This window comes from Schistocerca nitens, chromosome 7, assembly GCF_023898315.1.
Source record: "Schistocerca nitens isolate TAMUIC-IGC-003100 chromosome 7, iqSchNite1.1, whole genome shotgun sequence".
Taxonomy (NCBI): Eukaryota; Metazoa; Arthropoda; class Insecta; order Orthoptera; family Acrididae; genus Schistocerca; species Schistocerca nitens.
In genome coordinates, this window is record NC_064620.1 from 95,778,868 (window position 1) to 95,795,980 (window position 17,113).

At 46.1% G+C, this 17,113-nt stretch overlaps 1 protein-coding gene across 1 annotated transcript in view; it reads right to left on the bottom strand.

The window, feature by feature from the left end:
- The window catches only part of LOC126195350 (uncharacterized), a 633,865-nt gene that overhangs the window by 170,363 nt on the left and 446,389 nt on the right, over window positions 1-17,113 (bottom strand). The window contains exon 7 of the mRNA XM_049933928.1: window positions 1,083-1,211. Coding sequence (XP_049789885.1) covers window positions 1,083-1,211 — 129 coding nt within the window. The remainder of the gene's footprint in view (window positions 1-1,082; window positions 1,212-17,113) is intronic.

Here is a 17,113-nt window from a genome sequence, read left to right on the forward strand (position 1 = left end):
TATTGACTGATTTCTCTCTTTAAATGAACAAGACATATACAGCTTAAATTTGGCTGACAGCATCACAGACTGCGTTTAAAGTTGGCTGATAGCTCTAAAGATTAAACTGGCTGCACTACAGTACTTAAACTTACGTTTAAAGTACAGTAGTAATATTGATTGTGAGCCAACTTTAAACACAATCTATAATGCTCTCAGCCAACTTTAAACAGTATATTCTGTTGATGCTCTTGCTCACTTGAAGAGCGAAACCGGTTAATCAAAAAAATACAAAATGCAACTTGTAGCTGTTTTCAAAAACTTAGTTTTAACAGTCAATCCCCCTGCAGGCAATGCGTGCTGTAGCTGAAAATAATACTATTACTCGTATGACGCTCTGGCCTGGAGGAAAGGGACAGATATTTAAATAATAAAAAAAAGAAAGAAAACTGCAGAATATCGCCTGCCAGTGAACGACTATAGTCGACCAGTTCTATAAAACTAAGCTGGCACTTCCGTTTGCGAGTGTTCACAAAGGGTCTCGCTGGCTGACAGCCTCCGAGGGTCCTGGGTTCGACGTGACGTAGGAGCTGTGCGCTTCTGGCGCGCCAACCTAGCGGCCTAGAATTTCTGCGGCGTGAAGCTCACAAGAAATGCCTTAATGTCACTGCCCGCCGCAGTTACCGCTTTCTCAGCATACATCATGCACTGCTTGCTCGTCACGACTTTCATCTGGACCACTATCGTTTGGGTACTGCATCAACGGCATGAAATAATAACAAACGTTACTTCTAAGCAAGCATTCTTCACTGCGCACTCGCTGCAGTATTGCGAGATCCGATCCCACAGCTTCCCCAAGCCCAACTCTACAGACAGAACCGGCCATGCTGTAACATTAAAGTCAGACGTTGCTTTACTGCGAGTAAAGTGTAACGTGTAAAAACTCCTATGTCTGAAGAGGCCTCTTCACGATGTCGGTTGTCAATTTTACTCAGGCCAACGTCGAAACTCTGAAGCTGTGCACTTCAGTTAAAAGTTGGACGTATTGTTTGTACAGAATGTGCTGTCGAGAGATCTCTAACAACGGACGTAGATGTACTTACTTTTGATGCAGTAGGCAGCCACTAAGAACAGCACACCGACCGCCAGCGACACGGAGATCGCGATGGCCACCAGAGGCTGCGTAGTCTGCACCAGGCGCACAGGTCTCTTGAGCGAGGCGTTCGCGACCGCTGCCAACAGACACCACAGTATGAGGGCCGAGTTCCTGATAGAGCCGAGGGTTGTAAAGATCAACCGGAAAAACCGTAATGCATGACATTATACGTGCAGACATTCTGATCACCGCTGTTGTTTACAGCTTCATACACAATGATACGAACAGGTGGGCAGCAACTGTGGTCCTAGGTAAGCTGGACAGGACCATAAAAGATCAGCGAAAAAGTTAACACAGTAAATCGAAGTTTTACGTAACTGGTATTTCTCCAAACATACAAAGACTCATTACTGACTATGCAACGATATACAGGGTGGTCCATTGATAGTGACCAGGCCAAACATCTCACGAAATAAGCATCAAACGAAAAAACTACAAAGAACGAAACTCGTCTACCTTGAAGGGGGAAACCAGATGGCGCTATGGTTGGTCCGCTAGATGGTGCTGCCATAGGTCAAACGGATATCAACTGCGTTTTTTTTAAATAGGGACCCCCATTTTTTATTACATATTCGTGTAGTACGTAAAGAAATATGAATGTTTTAGTTGGACCACTTTTTTCACTTTGTGATAGATGGCGCTGCAATAATCACAAAAGTATAAGTACGTGGTATCACGTAACATTCCGCCAGTGCGGACGGTATTTGCTTCGTGATACATTACCCGTGTTAAAATGGACCGTTAACCAATTGCGGAAAAGGTCGATATCGTGTTGATGTGTGGCTATTGTGATCAAAATGCCCAACGGGCGAGTGCTATGTATGCTGCTCGGTATCCTGGACGATATCATCCAAGTGTCCGGCCCGTTCACCGGATAGTTACGTTATTTAAGGAAACAGGAAGTGTTCAGCCACATGTGAAACGTCAACCACGACCTGCAACAAATGATGATGCCCACGTAGGTGTTTTAGCTGCTGTCGCGGCTAATCCGCACATCAGTAGCAGACAAATTGCACGAGGATCGGGAATCTCAAAGACGTCAGTGTTGAGAATGCTAAGTCAACATCGATTGCACCCGTACCATATTTCTATGCACCAGGAATTGCATGGTAACGACTTTGAACGTCGTGTACAGTTCTGCCACTGGGCACAAGAGAAATTACGGGACGATGACAGATTTTTTTGCACGCGTTCTATTTAGCGACGAAGCGTCATTCACCAACAGCGGTAACGTAAACCGTCATAATATGCACTATTGGGCAACGGAAAATCCACGATGGCTGCGACAAGTGGAACATCAGCGACCTTGACGGGTTAATGTATGGTGCGGAATTATGGAAGGAAGGATAATTGGCCCCCATTTTATCGATGGCAATCTAAATGGTGCAATGTATGCTGATTTCATACCTAATGTTCTACCGATGTTACTACAAGATGTTTCACTGCATGACAGAATGGCGATGTACTTCCAACATGATGGACGTCCGGCACATAGCTCGCGTGCGGTTGAAGCGGTATTGAATGGCATATTTCATGACAGGTGGATTGGTCGTCGAAGCCAGCACGTTCACCGGATCTGACGTCCTCGGCGCACTTTCACCGGATCTGACGTCCCCGGATTTCTTTCTGTGGGGAAGGTTGAAGGATATTTGCCATCGTGATCGACCGACAACGCCTGACAACATGGGTCAGCGCTTTGTCAATGCATGTGCGAATATTACGGAAGGCGAACTACTCGGTGTTGAGAGGAATGTCGTTACACGTATTGCCAAATCCATTGAGGTTGACGGACATCATTTTGACGATTTATTGCATTAATGTGGTATTTTCAGGTAATCGCGCTGTAACAGAATGCGTTCTCAGAAATGGTAAGTTCACAAAGGTACATGTATCACACTGGAACAACCGAAATAAAATGTTCAAACGTACCTACGTTCTGTATTTTAATTTAAAAAATCCACCTGTTAGCAACTGTTCGTCTAAAATTGTGAGCCATATGTTTGTGACTATTACAGCGGCATCTATCACAAACCGAAGAAACTGCTCCAACTAAAACATTCATATTTCTTTATGTTCTACACAAATATGTAATAAAAATGGGGGTTCCTATTTATAAAACGCAGTTGATATCAGTTTGACCTATGGCAGCGCCATCTAGCGGGCCAACTATAGCGCCATCTGGTTTTCCCCTTCAGGCTAGACAAGTTTCTTTCTTTGTAGTTTTTTCGTTTGACGCTTATTTCGTGAGATATGTGGCCCGGTCACGATCAATTGACCACCCTGTACAATGGAATCCACCTATCACAATGTCAACAAGGAAGTCTCTCTGTACTAAAGCACGAATGATGACAGAGTCACGACCAGACTGCGTCTGCATAGTACGATATTGCTAAGTGTCTCTGAGCATAAGTGTGCGCCGGCAGCTGTGGCCGAGCGGTTGTAGGCGCTTCAGTCTGGAACCGAGCGACCGCTACGGTCGCAGGTGCGAATCCTGCCTCGGGCATGGACGTATGTGATGTCCTTAGGTTAGTTAGGTTTAAGTAGTTCTAAGTTCTAGTGGACTGATGACCTCAGATGTTAAGTCCCATAGTGCTCGGAGTCATTTGAACCATTTGAACCATAAGTGTGCTGAGCCGCTGCCACTGGCCATCCTATATTTCGGTGGCAGATGGCGCTCGAAGTACAGAGCTGTTGGGTGTGGCTCAACGGAGATGCACCATTGGGTCCGCCAGATCCCGTGCGACCGCTATCGGCGTCAGACGAAACGCCATGCCGTTACCGACGTCACGACGCCTGTGGGCCGGTATCGATACGTGATACCACGATTGGTACCATAATATGTACCCATTTCAATGCGTTAGTTGTTTTTACTCTGCATCTAACAGTGTTGCTGCAAAGATGTTGCACAATTTGCTACGTGATGGTTTCTGCAGAGTCATAACTACATCGCCAAGTAGACAACGCCTGTCAGTATAGGCTAACTGTTCTGCATCTAATTGCCGGCCGAAGTGGCCGTGCGGTCAAAGGCGCTGCAGTCTGGAACCGCAAGACCGCTACGGTCGCAGGTTCGAATCCTGCCTCGGGCATGGATGTTTGTGATGTCCTTAGGTTAGTTAGGTTTAACTAGTTCTAAGTTCTAGGGGACTAATGACCTCAGCAGGTGAGTCCCATAGTGCTCAGAGCCATTTGAACCATTTTTTTGCATCTAATTCGTCCACACTTAAACACCTGACCTACTGCCCACGGGAAAATTGTCATTAATGGCTTGCTCTTGCTATATGTGTTTGGAAATACTAACCAACCTAAAACCATACTACGTCTAATAGGTACAATTGTTGTTGTTGTGGTCTTCAGTCCTGAGACTGGTTTGATGCAGCTCTCCATGCTACTCTATCCTGTGCAAGCTTCTTCATCTCCCAGTACCTACTGCAACCTACATCCTTCTGAATCTGCTTAGTGTATGCATCTCTTGGTCTCCCCCTACGATTTTTACCCTCCACGCTGCCCTCCAATACTAAATTTGTGATCCCTTGATGCCTCAGAACATGTCCTACCAACCGATCCCTTCTTCTGGTCAAGTTGTGCCACAAACTCCTCTTCTCCCCAATCCTATTCAGTACCTCCTCATTAGTTATGTGATCTACCCATCTAATCTTCAGCATTCTTCTGTAGCGCCACATTTCGAAAGCTTCTATTCTCTTCTTGTCCAAACTATTTATCGTCCATGTTTCACTTCCATACATGGCTACACTCCATACAAATACTTTCAGAAAAGACTTCCTGACACTTAAATCTATACTCGATGTTAACAAATTTCTCTTCTTCAGAAACGCTTTCCTTGCCATTGCCAGTCTACATTTTATATCCTCTCTACTTCGACCATCATCACTTATTTTGCTCCCCAAATAACAAAACTCCTTTACTACTTTAAGTGTCTCATTTCCTAATCTAATACCCTCAACATCACCCGACTTAATTCGACTACATTCCATTATCCTCGTTTTGCTTTTGTTGATGTTCATCTTATACCCTTCTTTCAAGACACTGTCCATTCCGTTCAACTGCTCTTCCAAGTCCTTTGCTGTCTCTGACAGAATTACAATGTCATCGGCGAACCTCAAAGTTTTTATTTTTTCTCCATGGATTTTAATACCTACTCCGAATTTTTCTTTTGTTTCCTTTACTACTGCTTGCTCAATATACAGATTGAATAACATCGGGGAGAAGCTACAATTATTAATCTGCAAATGAAGAAAATGCTGATGTAAAGTTGTTCAGTACACTGTCCTCAGTCACCAACTAAAATATCTGAACCTATACCCCTAACACCCTATTTGCAGGGAGTAAAATAATACCTGATGGATCAATAGATTGTGAGGGCACTGGCTGCACGTTTATAGATAAGTCTCGGGTGACCGGACAAAATTCAATCGGACTCCTGCAGCATTTCTGACAAATTAAGAATTAACAGCTTCGTTAGGGGCGCCGAAATATGGCTGGGAAAACACTACGCCGCTGACGGTTGATATTATCTAATTCACAGACACCACTGCAAATGCTACAGTACCACAGTAGGCAATGCAGCAATAAGCCCGAGTGTTAGAGCTGAGGCAGCAGGTGGACATTCCACAATAGAAAATCACAGAAATTAAATTTAGTTTGGTAAAAGACCACTGAAGTTTTCGCGGCAACGAACTGCCGGACAGGTTAGAAAATGACGCTATCATTACGGGCGGTCACCAGAGACAAAGATACTCTCATAATTACCCCCAGAGAAGTGTCATAAGGACCGCTCTTATTCTGTGTGTACGAAAACTGAGGGACAGGGTTAATACAAATCTGCGACTTTTTGCTAAGGACGTTATTGTACCCTATATCGTGGTTCAAAATGGTTCAAATGGCTCTGAGCACTATGGGACTTAACACCTGACGTCAACGGCCCCTAGAACTTAGAACTACTTAAACCTAGCTAACCTAAGGACATCACACACATCCATGCCCGAGGCAGGATTCGAACCTACGACCGTAGCAGTCGCGCGGTTCCGGACTGAAGCGCCTAGAACCGCTCGGCCACCATGGCCGGCCCCTATATCGTGAATGTAGAATGTTACGGGACGAGTTAGAAAGAAATTCTGTCTGGTGTGACGAATGGCAGCTTGCTCTAGATGTGGAAAAGTGTAAAACAGATGATTAGGACAAGTTACCCTGTAATGATGTTCGAATGCAGTATTAGTGACGTGCTCCTGGATAAAGATATTTCAAGTAAAAATCTAGGCAAAACGTTGCAAAGCGTCACGAAATGGAACAAGCACGTAAGGACTGTGCTGGAGACGGCGAATGGTCGCATTCGGTCCATTGGAATAATTCTAGGACTGTGACTCATCTATAAAGGAAACTGCGTACAGAACCACTGTTACGACGTGTTCGTGAGTATTGATCGCGTCTTTTGGATTCAAACCAGGTCGGCGTAAAGGAAGGCTTCGAAGTAATTCAGAGACGTGCTGCTAGATTTGTTGTTGGTAGGCACGACCAACACACGAAACAGGCTGAACTATGGGGAAAGGAAGAAAAGAAACGGAAGCACTGGTGGTGGAACAAGGAATGTGAGGAAGCGGTAGAGACTCGCAGGAAAGCTTGGAGAGACTGGAGCAGCAAGAAGGACCCGGAAAGTTTTCTTAGGAGCAAGAAAGGAAGCAACCCGAACAATAATAAGGACCAGAAGACAGAAGATGAAGCAGGAACTGGACAAGATTGAGACCAACTTCAGGAAAAACAACAGCAGACACTTTTTCGGGAAATTCAAAAAAAGTATGATTGGATACAAGGGTAGAGAACTGTTTATAAGAGATAAGAAAGGGGAGCTGGCTGTTAGTGCGAAGGAGACCTGTCGGATTTTTGCAGAGCACTTTCACGATCTGCTGAACTGTGAACCACCTGAAGAAGAGCTGGAAGTGGGGACTGACACAGAAGAGAGAGAGCCACTCCCTCCAACCAGGGAGGAAGTCGCACATGCCATAAGCGATCTAAAGAATAATAAGACAACTGGAGAGGATTGTATAGCAGTCGAGATGATAAAGTGGGGAGGCAACAAAGCAATAGACAACATGACAAACATAATTCACCAGAGCTGGAGAACAAAGAAGTTGCCAGAAGGATGGAAGAATGCAATTGTAGTACCAATACATAAGAAGGGGGACAAGAGAGATGCAAACAACTACAGAGGAATATCGCTACTAGTGGTCGGATACAAGGTGATGTCAAAACTATTGCTCAAGAGAGTAGAAGAACAGGTAGAAAGTACAGTTGGCGACTACCAAGCGGGATTCAGGAAGGGAAGAGGTTGTGTAGAACAGATATTTATCCTGAAGCAACTGATAGAACATAGGGCCTTAAAAAACAAAAAGACAGTAATAACCTTCGTGGACTTCACAAAGGCATATGACTCCATCGACAGACAGACTCTTGTTAGGATCCTGAAGAACAGAGGACTTGATGGAACTACACAAGAACTCATAAAAGAAATTCTGACAGACACAAAAGCAAGGGTGAGATTCAGAGGAGCACTGTCAGAAGAATTTGAGATCAAGACTGGTGTTAAACAGGGAGATGGATTGTCACCATTGTTGTTCAATATAGCACTGGACGAAGTGGTCAGGCAATGGAGAGCAATAAACGAGGAAATGGGAATACCAAAGACCCATGTGGAGGACAAAAAGAACAACAGGGCTCAAGTGGACTGCCTAGCCTTTGCAGATGACATAGCAATAGTAAGTGAGACGGGAGAAGGAGCAAAGACACAACTCGACAACTTAAGTAAGGTAGCCAGAAAGGTGGGACTGAGGATCGCCTGTAACAAGACAAAGACATTAAACACCACTGCGAACTTGGAAACACCGGAAGGCACTGTACAAATGGTGGACAAATTTAAATACCTGGGAGAATTTATAACAGGAAGGAACAGGAGAAAGGAGGGAATAACAGAGAGGATAAAGAGGATGAGGTCAGCCTTCTGCATGACGAGAGAGGTATACAATAAAAAGAATATATCCACAGAGGCAATGATAAGCCACTACAAGGCAACAGTGAGGAATGCAGTATTATATGCTGCTGAGACGATGACACTAGGAAGAAATGGGGCAGAGCAACTAGAGAAAGAAGAGAGGAAAATACTGAGAAAAATACTAGGTCCCAAAAGAGGTGGAGAGAGGTGGATGCGAAGGCCTAGGGAAGAACTGTACCGGAACATGAGAACAATATCCGGGGAAATCAGACTCAAAGGGGCCAGGTTTGCTGGACATGTAGTTAAGATGAGTATGGACAGAATGACGAAGAGAGTGTGGGAAACAACAGGGAGGACAAGGGGAAAGATAGGAACCAAGTGGGTTGTTGAACTTCGGAAGGACTGGTTGGAATTGGGGGTCAAGGTCGAAGGAAAGGAAAATTGGAGGAACAAATATACACCGACAAATATGCCGGAGATCAATGACAGAGAAGAATACAGGAAAAGATTAGAATGTCACCAGTGGAGCCGCTAGGAGAAACGGAAACTGAAGATCTCGGAAGAAGAGCGGGAGAGGAGAAGAGAAAGAATGAAGAGGTTCTGGGAGAAGAAGAGGAAAATGCAGTCCACGAAGGGGCTACCCGTGGTCCTACAGAGGCCGTAACGCAAGAAGAAGAAGAAGAAGAATATTACAGAAATGCTTTGTGGGCTCAAATGGAAATCCCTGGAGGAAAAAGTACTTTCCGCGAAACACGATTGAGATAGTTTAGAGAACCGGTATCTGCGGCTAATTGCAGGACGATACTACTGGCACCAAAAGCATCTCTCACGAGGATCTCGAAGACAAGATAAGGGAACTCAGGACTCGTATGGGAGCATAGAGACAATCGGTTTTCGTTAGCTCCATTTCTGAATGAAACAGGAAATGGGATTACTAGAAGCCATACAAGGTAGCCTCCGTCGTGTACCTGATGGTGGGCTGCAGCGTATGTATTTAGACGTACCCGGCCCAGTCACATTAATATGACCACCGCCTATATTCGACGCCAACGTGTAATAACCATTCACAGACGACATGTGACAACGCCAGCATTGAAGGGTATATGAAGCTTGTATTCTAGCACGCGGAACACACTGCAGTCGTCGTCCTAATGCAGAAATACAGCGATTTAGCTGACGCCCAAAGGGGTATGACACTGGCTTTTGGCGCAAGGTTGGGAGCTTTTCCGAAACTGTTAACTTTATAAACAGTTCACGTGTCGCCGTGGTTCAAGTAGACCGTGCATGCCGAAATGGCGCTATCCAGAGCCGGCGCCGGGGTAACTGTGACAGGGGTGAACGACGCTGCGATGTGTACGGGCAAACAGACGCGCAACCGTTGAACAGCTGAGAGGACCTACCGACAGTGTATCCTGAATCACCGTTCAGCAAACGTTGCTGCATACGGGCCTCCGCAGCAAGCGCCTGGCCCATGCACCCATGCTGACAGCTACATCTACATCATACTCCGCAAGCCACCTAATGGTGTGTGGCGGAGGGTACTTTCGGTACCATTATCTGATCCCTCCAACCCCGTTACATCTACATCTACATTCATACTCCGCAATCCACCATACGGTGCGTGGCGGAGGGTACCTCGTACCACAACTAGCATCTTCTTTCCCCGTTCTACTCCCAAACAGAACGAGAGAAAAATAACTGCCTATATGCCTCTGTACGAGCCCTAATCTCTCTTATCTTTGCGGTCCTTCCGCGAAATGTAAGTTGGCGCCGGCCGGTGTGGCCGTGCGGTTCTAGGTGGTACAGTCTGGAACCGCGTGACCGCTACGGTCGCAGGTTCGAATCCTGCCTCGGGCATGGATGTGTGTGATGTCCTTATGTTAGTTAGGTTTAAGTAGTTCTAAGTTCTAGGGGACTGATGACCACAGATGTTAAGTCCCATAGTGCTCAGAGCCATTTTTTTGTAAGTTGGCGGCAGTAAAATAGTACTGCAGTCAGCCTCAAATGCTGGTTCTCTAAATTTCCTCAGTAGCGATTCACGAAAAGAACGCCTCTTTTCCTCTAGAGACTCCCACCCGAGTTCCTGAAGCATTTCCGTAACACTCGCGTGATGATCAAACCTACCAGTAAGAAATCTAGCAGCCCGCCTCTGAATTGCTTCTACGTCCTCCCTCAATCCGACCTGACAGGGATCCCAAACGCTCGAGCAGTACTCAAGAATAGGTCGTATTCGTGTTTTATAAGCGGTCTCCTTTACAGATGAACCACATCCTCCAAAAATTCTACCAATGAACCGAAGACGACTATCCGCCTTCCCCACAACTGCCATTACATGCTTGTCCCACTTCATATCGCTGTGCAATGTTACCCCCAAATATTTATCGACATGACTGTGTCAAGCGCTACACTACTAATCGAGTATTCAAACATTACAGGATTCTTTTTCCTATTCATCTGCATTAATCTACATTTATCTATATTTAGAGTTAGCTGCCATTCTTTACACCAATCACAAATCCTGTCCAAGTCATCTTGTATCCTCCTACAGTCACTCAACGACACCTTCCCGTACACCACAGCATCATCAGCAAACAGCCGCACATTGCTACCCACCCTATCCAAAAGATCATTTATGTAGATAGAAAACAACAGTGGACCTACCACACTTCCCTGGGGCACTCCAGATGATACCTTCACTTCCGATGAACACTCACCATCGAGGACAACGTACTGGGTTCTATGACTTAAGAAGTCTTCGAGCCACTCACATACTTGGGAACCAATCCCATTTGCTCGAACCTTAGTTAGGAGTGTGCAGTGGGGCACCGAGTCAAACGCTTTCCGGAAGTCAAGGAATATGGCATCCGTCTGATACCCTTCATCCATGGTTCGCAAAAAATAACATGTGAAAAAAGGGCGAGCTGCGTTTCCCAGGAGCGATACTTTCTAAAGCCGTGCTGACGCATGGACAGTAACTTCTCTGTCTCAAGGAAATTCATTATATTCGAACTGAGAATATGTTCGAGAATCCTGCAACAAACCGATGTTAAGGGTATTGGTCTGTAATTTTGAGGATCCGTCCTTCTACCCTTCTTATGTACAGGCGTCACCTGCTGCCTGCTGCCGTACATCGGCGACGAAGGCTGGAATTTGCGCGCCTGTACCGCATCTGAACATCCACCGAGTGATAACAAGTGGTTTTTCAGATGAATCAGGTTTTATGCTTCATTGGAGAGATAATCATTGGCGTGTTCGACGTGAAACGTCCGAAAGCAGACACCTGCATGGGTTATGGACTGAGGAACATTGTCGTGGCAATCCGTGGGGGATCTCGTCATTCTGGAAGGCTAACTGGATCAACAGAAGCATACTTCTGTCCTTGGGGACCGTGTCCACTCCTACCTGCAGTTTATTTTTCATCTGCAAATGGTTCAAATGGCTCTGAGCACTATGGGACTTAACATCTATGGTCATCAGTCCCCTAGAACTTAGAACTAATTAAACCTAACTAACCTAAGGACAGCACACAACAACCAGCCATCACGAGACAGAGAAAATCCCTGACCCCGCCGGGAATCGAACCCGGGAACCTGTGCGTGGGAAGCGAGAACGCTACCGCACGACCACGAGATGCGGGCTTTCATCTGCATTACGGCGCCTACCAGCAGAACAACGCAACGCGTCACACAGCTCGCGGTGTGCGTGCGTGGTTCGAAGTGCAGCAGGATGAGGTTACCGTACTCCCCTGGCCACCAAACGTCCCGGTTCTGTTTCTGTATGTTTGGCAGCGATCCCCACGGCAAAAAGTGGTTGTTCGGGCTTTTGACAGGTGGTCAAATTAATGTGATTGGACAGTGTAGGAGCCGGCCTTTGTGGCCGTGCGGTTCTAGGCGCTACAGTCTGGAGCCGAGCGACCGCTACGGTCGCAGGTTCGAATCCTGCCTCGGGCATGGATGTGTATGACGTCCTTAGGTTAGTTAGGTTTAAGTAGTTCTAAGTTCTAGGGGACTGATGACCTTACATGTTAAGTCCCATAGTGCTCAGAGCCATTTGAACCATTTTGAACCATTTGGACAACATCGGTGTAGTCAAGAGTACGACAATTTCTGAACTTAGACTTTGTCGTGACTTTGAAGGTACCACTAAGAAACAGATGAGACAGTGAATGTAGAATCTCCAGGAAGTGCAGTGAGCTACACCCCTGCGTCCCAGCCATACAGTGGTGTATCAAACAAGTGAAACCACTTGATTTTATGTAACGGCGACACGCCTGAAATTTAACGGCGGACGCCTCAATCAAGGATGTTTAGTATTCGGAACAATGGCCTCCTACTTTGAATGTGGAGAGAGTGATCTTAAGCCTGCCGCTGTGGCCGAGCGGTTCTAGGCGCTTCAGTCTGGAACCGCGCTGCTGCTGTGGTCGCAGGTTCGAATCCTGCCTCGGGCATGGATGTGTGTGATGTCCTTAGGTTGGATAGGTTTAAGTAGTTCTAAGTCTAGGGGATTGATGAACTCAGATGTTAAGTCTCATAGTACTTAGAGCTATTTGAACCATTTGAACATCTTAATCACATGACACTTGGGTGTCAACGACGGAAACAAGTCACGTACGCCTCGCTCCTGTTGTTTGACGAACGTGGGGACATGGAAAATTCAGTGTGAAAACGCTCCTGGCAACGGCGGACGTCAAGATTTTCAGGTATGGTAGAATTGCTATACGGCAGTATACCGTGTGAAACTGCTCTATGCAAGAGAGACAAGACCTTAAAGAAACTTTAGTTGTTTAATTTGACGTTGCATGTCTTTACAATTTGCATGTGTTATTATGTTTGTAAGAGAGCCTTGCCAGCACGTCATAGCATACTCGCCATGGCAATCGTAAGTGGAATAACGTGCGTGACCAGAAAATGTGACTGTGTGAGTAAACGAGAGTATTTTTAATAGATTATAGATTAGTGTATTATTGTAAAAACTAACGCCACTAAAATTACAATAAAAAATATGTTCAAGCGGTCTAAAAAACTCTTGTGAAACTAATACACGTCTACCCTCCCTCCTCCCAATGCACATGCTGATAGTTCCTGCACACTTGGTTTACTAACTAAAGCCTCACTCTCCATGTGTACCACTCACTCACGGAAATTCGTATTAAGCTTGTTTTATACGAACCACTCACATGTCAAAATCGACATGAATGTGACCACCTGTCAAAAGCCTGACTAATCACCTTTTGCTTCCCGTCCGGAGCGGCCGAGCGGTTCTAGGCGCTACAGTCTGGAACTGCGCGACCGTTACGGTCGCAGGTTCGAATCCTGCCTCGGGCATGGATGCGTGTGATCGCAGTTTGAAGGCGATTGATATTGACTTGGCTGGGCAGTTTAACAAACAGCAATTGATTGGAGGTCCAAATGTTTTCGTGGACTGAATCTGAACTTCACTTGTGAAGTTCAGGCTGTGTTTGGAGGTAGTACATGGCTCACACTGGCTGTTGTATGGGGCACCCAAGCAGATTATGGTGGCCTTGAAGCTTTTCCAGATGCTAACATTTTGGCTTGGAAGACGTGGAGTATTGCTGAGACTACAGGGCTGTTGGCTAAACAGCATTATGGTACGCTTGTTCCACTTAGGTTTAAGTAGTTCTAAGTTCTAGGGGACTGATGACCTCAGAAGTTATGTCCCATAGTGCTCAGAGCCATTTTTTGAACCTATTGCTTCCGGGCGGGAAGGAGCGCCGGTCCCCAGCACGAATCCGCCCGGCGGATTTGTGTCGAGGTCCGGTGAGCCGGCCAGTCTGTGGATGGTTTTTAGGCGGTTTTCCATCTGCCTCGGTCTGGCTCCCCTTATTCCGCCTCAGCAACACTATGTCAGCGATTGCTGCGCAAACAAGTTCTTCACGTACGCGTACACTACCACTACTCTACCACGCAAACGTAGGGGTTACACTCGTGTGGTGTGAGACGTTCCCTGGGGGGTCCACCGGAGGCCGAACCGCACAACAACCGTGGGTTTGGTGTGGGGCGGCGGAGGGGTCAAGTGGACTGCGGTAGTCGTCGTCGGGTTGCGGACCACTGCGGCTACAGCGAGGACGGAGCCTCTCCGTCGTTTCTAGGTCCCCGATTAACATAACATAACATAACAACCAGCTATTGCAGTGCATGACGCTGCGAGACGTGTAGGAAGAGAGTCAGTGAGGTTCTGGAAGGTTCGGACCGGCATGTGGAGCCATCCCGACTGTAGTGTCAAGGCCAGCCGCGCTAGCTTTCTCCGTTGCAAGATCCATGGCTCGAACAGCCCGATCGAGGTGGTCCCAATGATTCTCGGAGGAGTGGGTGTAAATCCGGGGAGTCTGGTGGGCAGGGGGTTATGGTAAACTGTTCCTGGTGCTCTTCGAAACACGTACGTACACAGGGCGCTCTGTGGCAGGTTGCATTGTCCTACTGGTAGATGCCCTCGTGCTGAGGAAAAACAAACTACAAGCAAAGATAGATGCATACTTCTGTTGCTCCACCGTGCTTTCCAGAATGATGAGGTCATCCAGGGAATGACATGAAAACATTCTACGGACCATAAAACAGTCTCCTCTGGCCCAGACGCTTTTGATGACTGTTGCAGGATGATTGCTTTCAGACGTTTCACCCCAATGGAGCGTAAAACGTGATTCATCTGAAAATGCCACCTGTTGTCACTCAGTGGACGTACAAGTGTCCTTCTAGGTCCAAATCCCAGCCTCTGTCACCAATGAACAGCAGCCAGCATGGGTGTATGAACCAGGCGCCTGCTCAGCAACGTTCACTGAATGGTCGTTGAGGAGACACTGTTGGTAGCCCCATGGTTCATTTGGATGGTCTCTTGCTCAACATATGCATGTTTGTTTGAACGTACACATCTCCACAGTCATCACTCACACCTGGCATATATGGCCCACGGTGGACCACAGTTGCCTCGGCGCCAATTTCCAATAGTGCAATTTTGTCACGCACGGTATACTTTAACCACTGCAGCATAGGAACAGTTTACAAACTCAACAGGTTTGGAAATTCTTCCACCCTTGGCCCTAAAGTCAACGTTCATGCCCTTTTTGATGGCAGATAAATCGCTCCGTTTCCACATTGCGATGACGTCTGCACTATTTTCCGAATGCCCCGGACACGCTTTATATATTCTTCACTGTTAGTATTGCCACCTGCCATCTGGGAGTATTTACTGCACGTTGACGTCGAACACAGGCGGTGGTCACATTAATTTGACTTGAGCGTGTATGATCTCCCACCATAGGCTCGTCTCCAGTCTGGCACCTGCAATTTAGGGCGTATCTTTGACAATGCCAGCCACTCGTGCTGGCAGAAATGGTTCAAATGTTTCAAATTGCTCTGAGCACTATGGGACTTAACTGCTGCGGTCATCAGTCCCCTAGAACGTAGAACTACTTAAACCTAACTAACCTAAGAACATCACACACATTCATGCCGGAGGCAGGATTCGAACCTGCGACCGTGGTTCCAGACTCAGCGCCTAGACAGGTCGGCCACTCCGGCCGGCTGCTGGCAGAAATGCCAGAAAAATCATTAAATAAACATCGGTCGAATGTCCCGAGCCAAAAGCCAGAACGAAATGGTCAAAAAGTGGCCATGAGAGCCTCAACACTGTTATTAGTGATAGACTGCTACTGTGTTCCAATGTTTTGTGACAACGGTTCCTCATAACTTCACTTTCACCATTCAGATGCAGCACAACCGGAAGCAGTCACAACACGCACAAGTCTGGCACAGAAGTGTACACAAAAATGACCACTCGTGGCAAGCGAGTCTCTTTACAGGAGAAGTGCGCCAGGGACACTGCAGTAGTCTCAGTTGCCAGACTCAGACTGTGATAGCAACGTCGCTCTTGTAAAAGAGGCTTTACAGGAGAGTTGTGTCGAGACAATTTCTTCACATAGGATTCCCCTTGTTTAATCCCTAGCCTTCTTGCTGTTCGTTAATCGTCTTCGTAGGATAAAACATATATACACACGTGGGTTTAAATGTTGCAGGTCCTAGTCTCAATATGACGATGGCTTTAACATATCTGTTACGACAGTAGCACTGACAAGGTAATTCATAGGAAAGTCGTACATATCCTCATGAGTGATGAAGGAAGAATCTGGATGAATATACAAATCCTATAAAACAAACGTTGCCAAACTTACAAAGCTTCTCAGCAAGCATACAGGTTTTAAACAATACTGTGAGCTACCAGAAGAACCTACCACAGAAATAAGGACTGTTAAAAAATTTTCTCTGCCTCATGATGACTGGGTGTTGTGTGATGTCCTTAGGTTAGTTAGGTTTAAGTAGTTCTAAGTTCTAGGGGACTGATGACCATAGATATTAAGTCCCATAGTGCTCAGAGCCATTTTTTGTTAAAAAATCTAACTTTTATCTATTGCCTATAAGTTTGCATTTCCAGTAATAACAAATGAATATTAATTTAACTGTTTGTAAGATAAAGAAACAGAAGAATAGTTAGTAATAAATTACTATTGAAGGCACAGATTTTTACTCAGACTTATTTGTTTCAGTGAGAAGAATGGCACTATTTTTTTGTCATCAACAAGATTTTTAATGTAGGGAGAGTAACTAGTGGCTGCAATTCGAATTCAGTTGTCCAAGTGTTCATTTCTGTGCATTTTGTTTAATAAATTTCTTACTAGAAAAAGGAATCTCACATAGATATTGTGCTGCCCTAAACTGTCGCCAGCACACCGGTCCGCAAAGAGGTTGCAAGAAGATCGATAACAGGCGCTGAATCAAGCACGCCCCTCAGGATAGAGGCCAAAGACAGACTCACAAGCAATGCTCCGCCAACGCCCTCTTGACCGGCAGTATTTAGATCTCCGCCACGGAACCCGATGGCCCGGTCTGTCACCCAGTCAGTCACAGAGTGTCAGCCCAGCCGCAGTTAGCTCAGTTACTAGCTCCGTTACTATAGTAGTTGGCGTC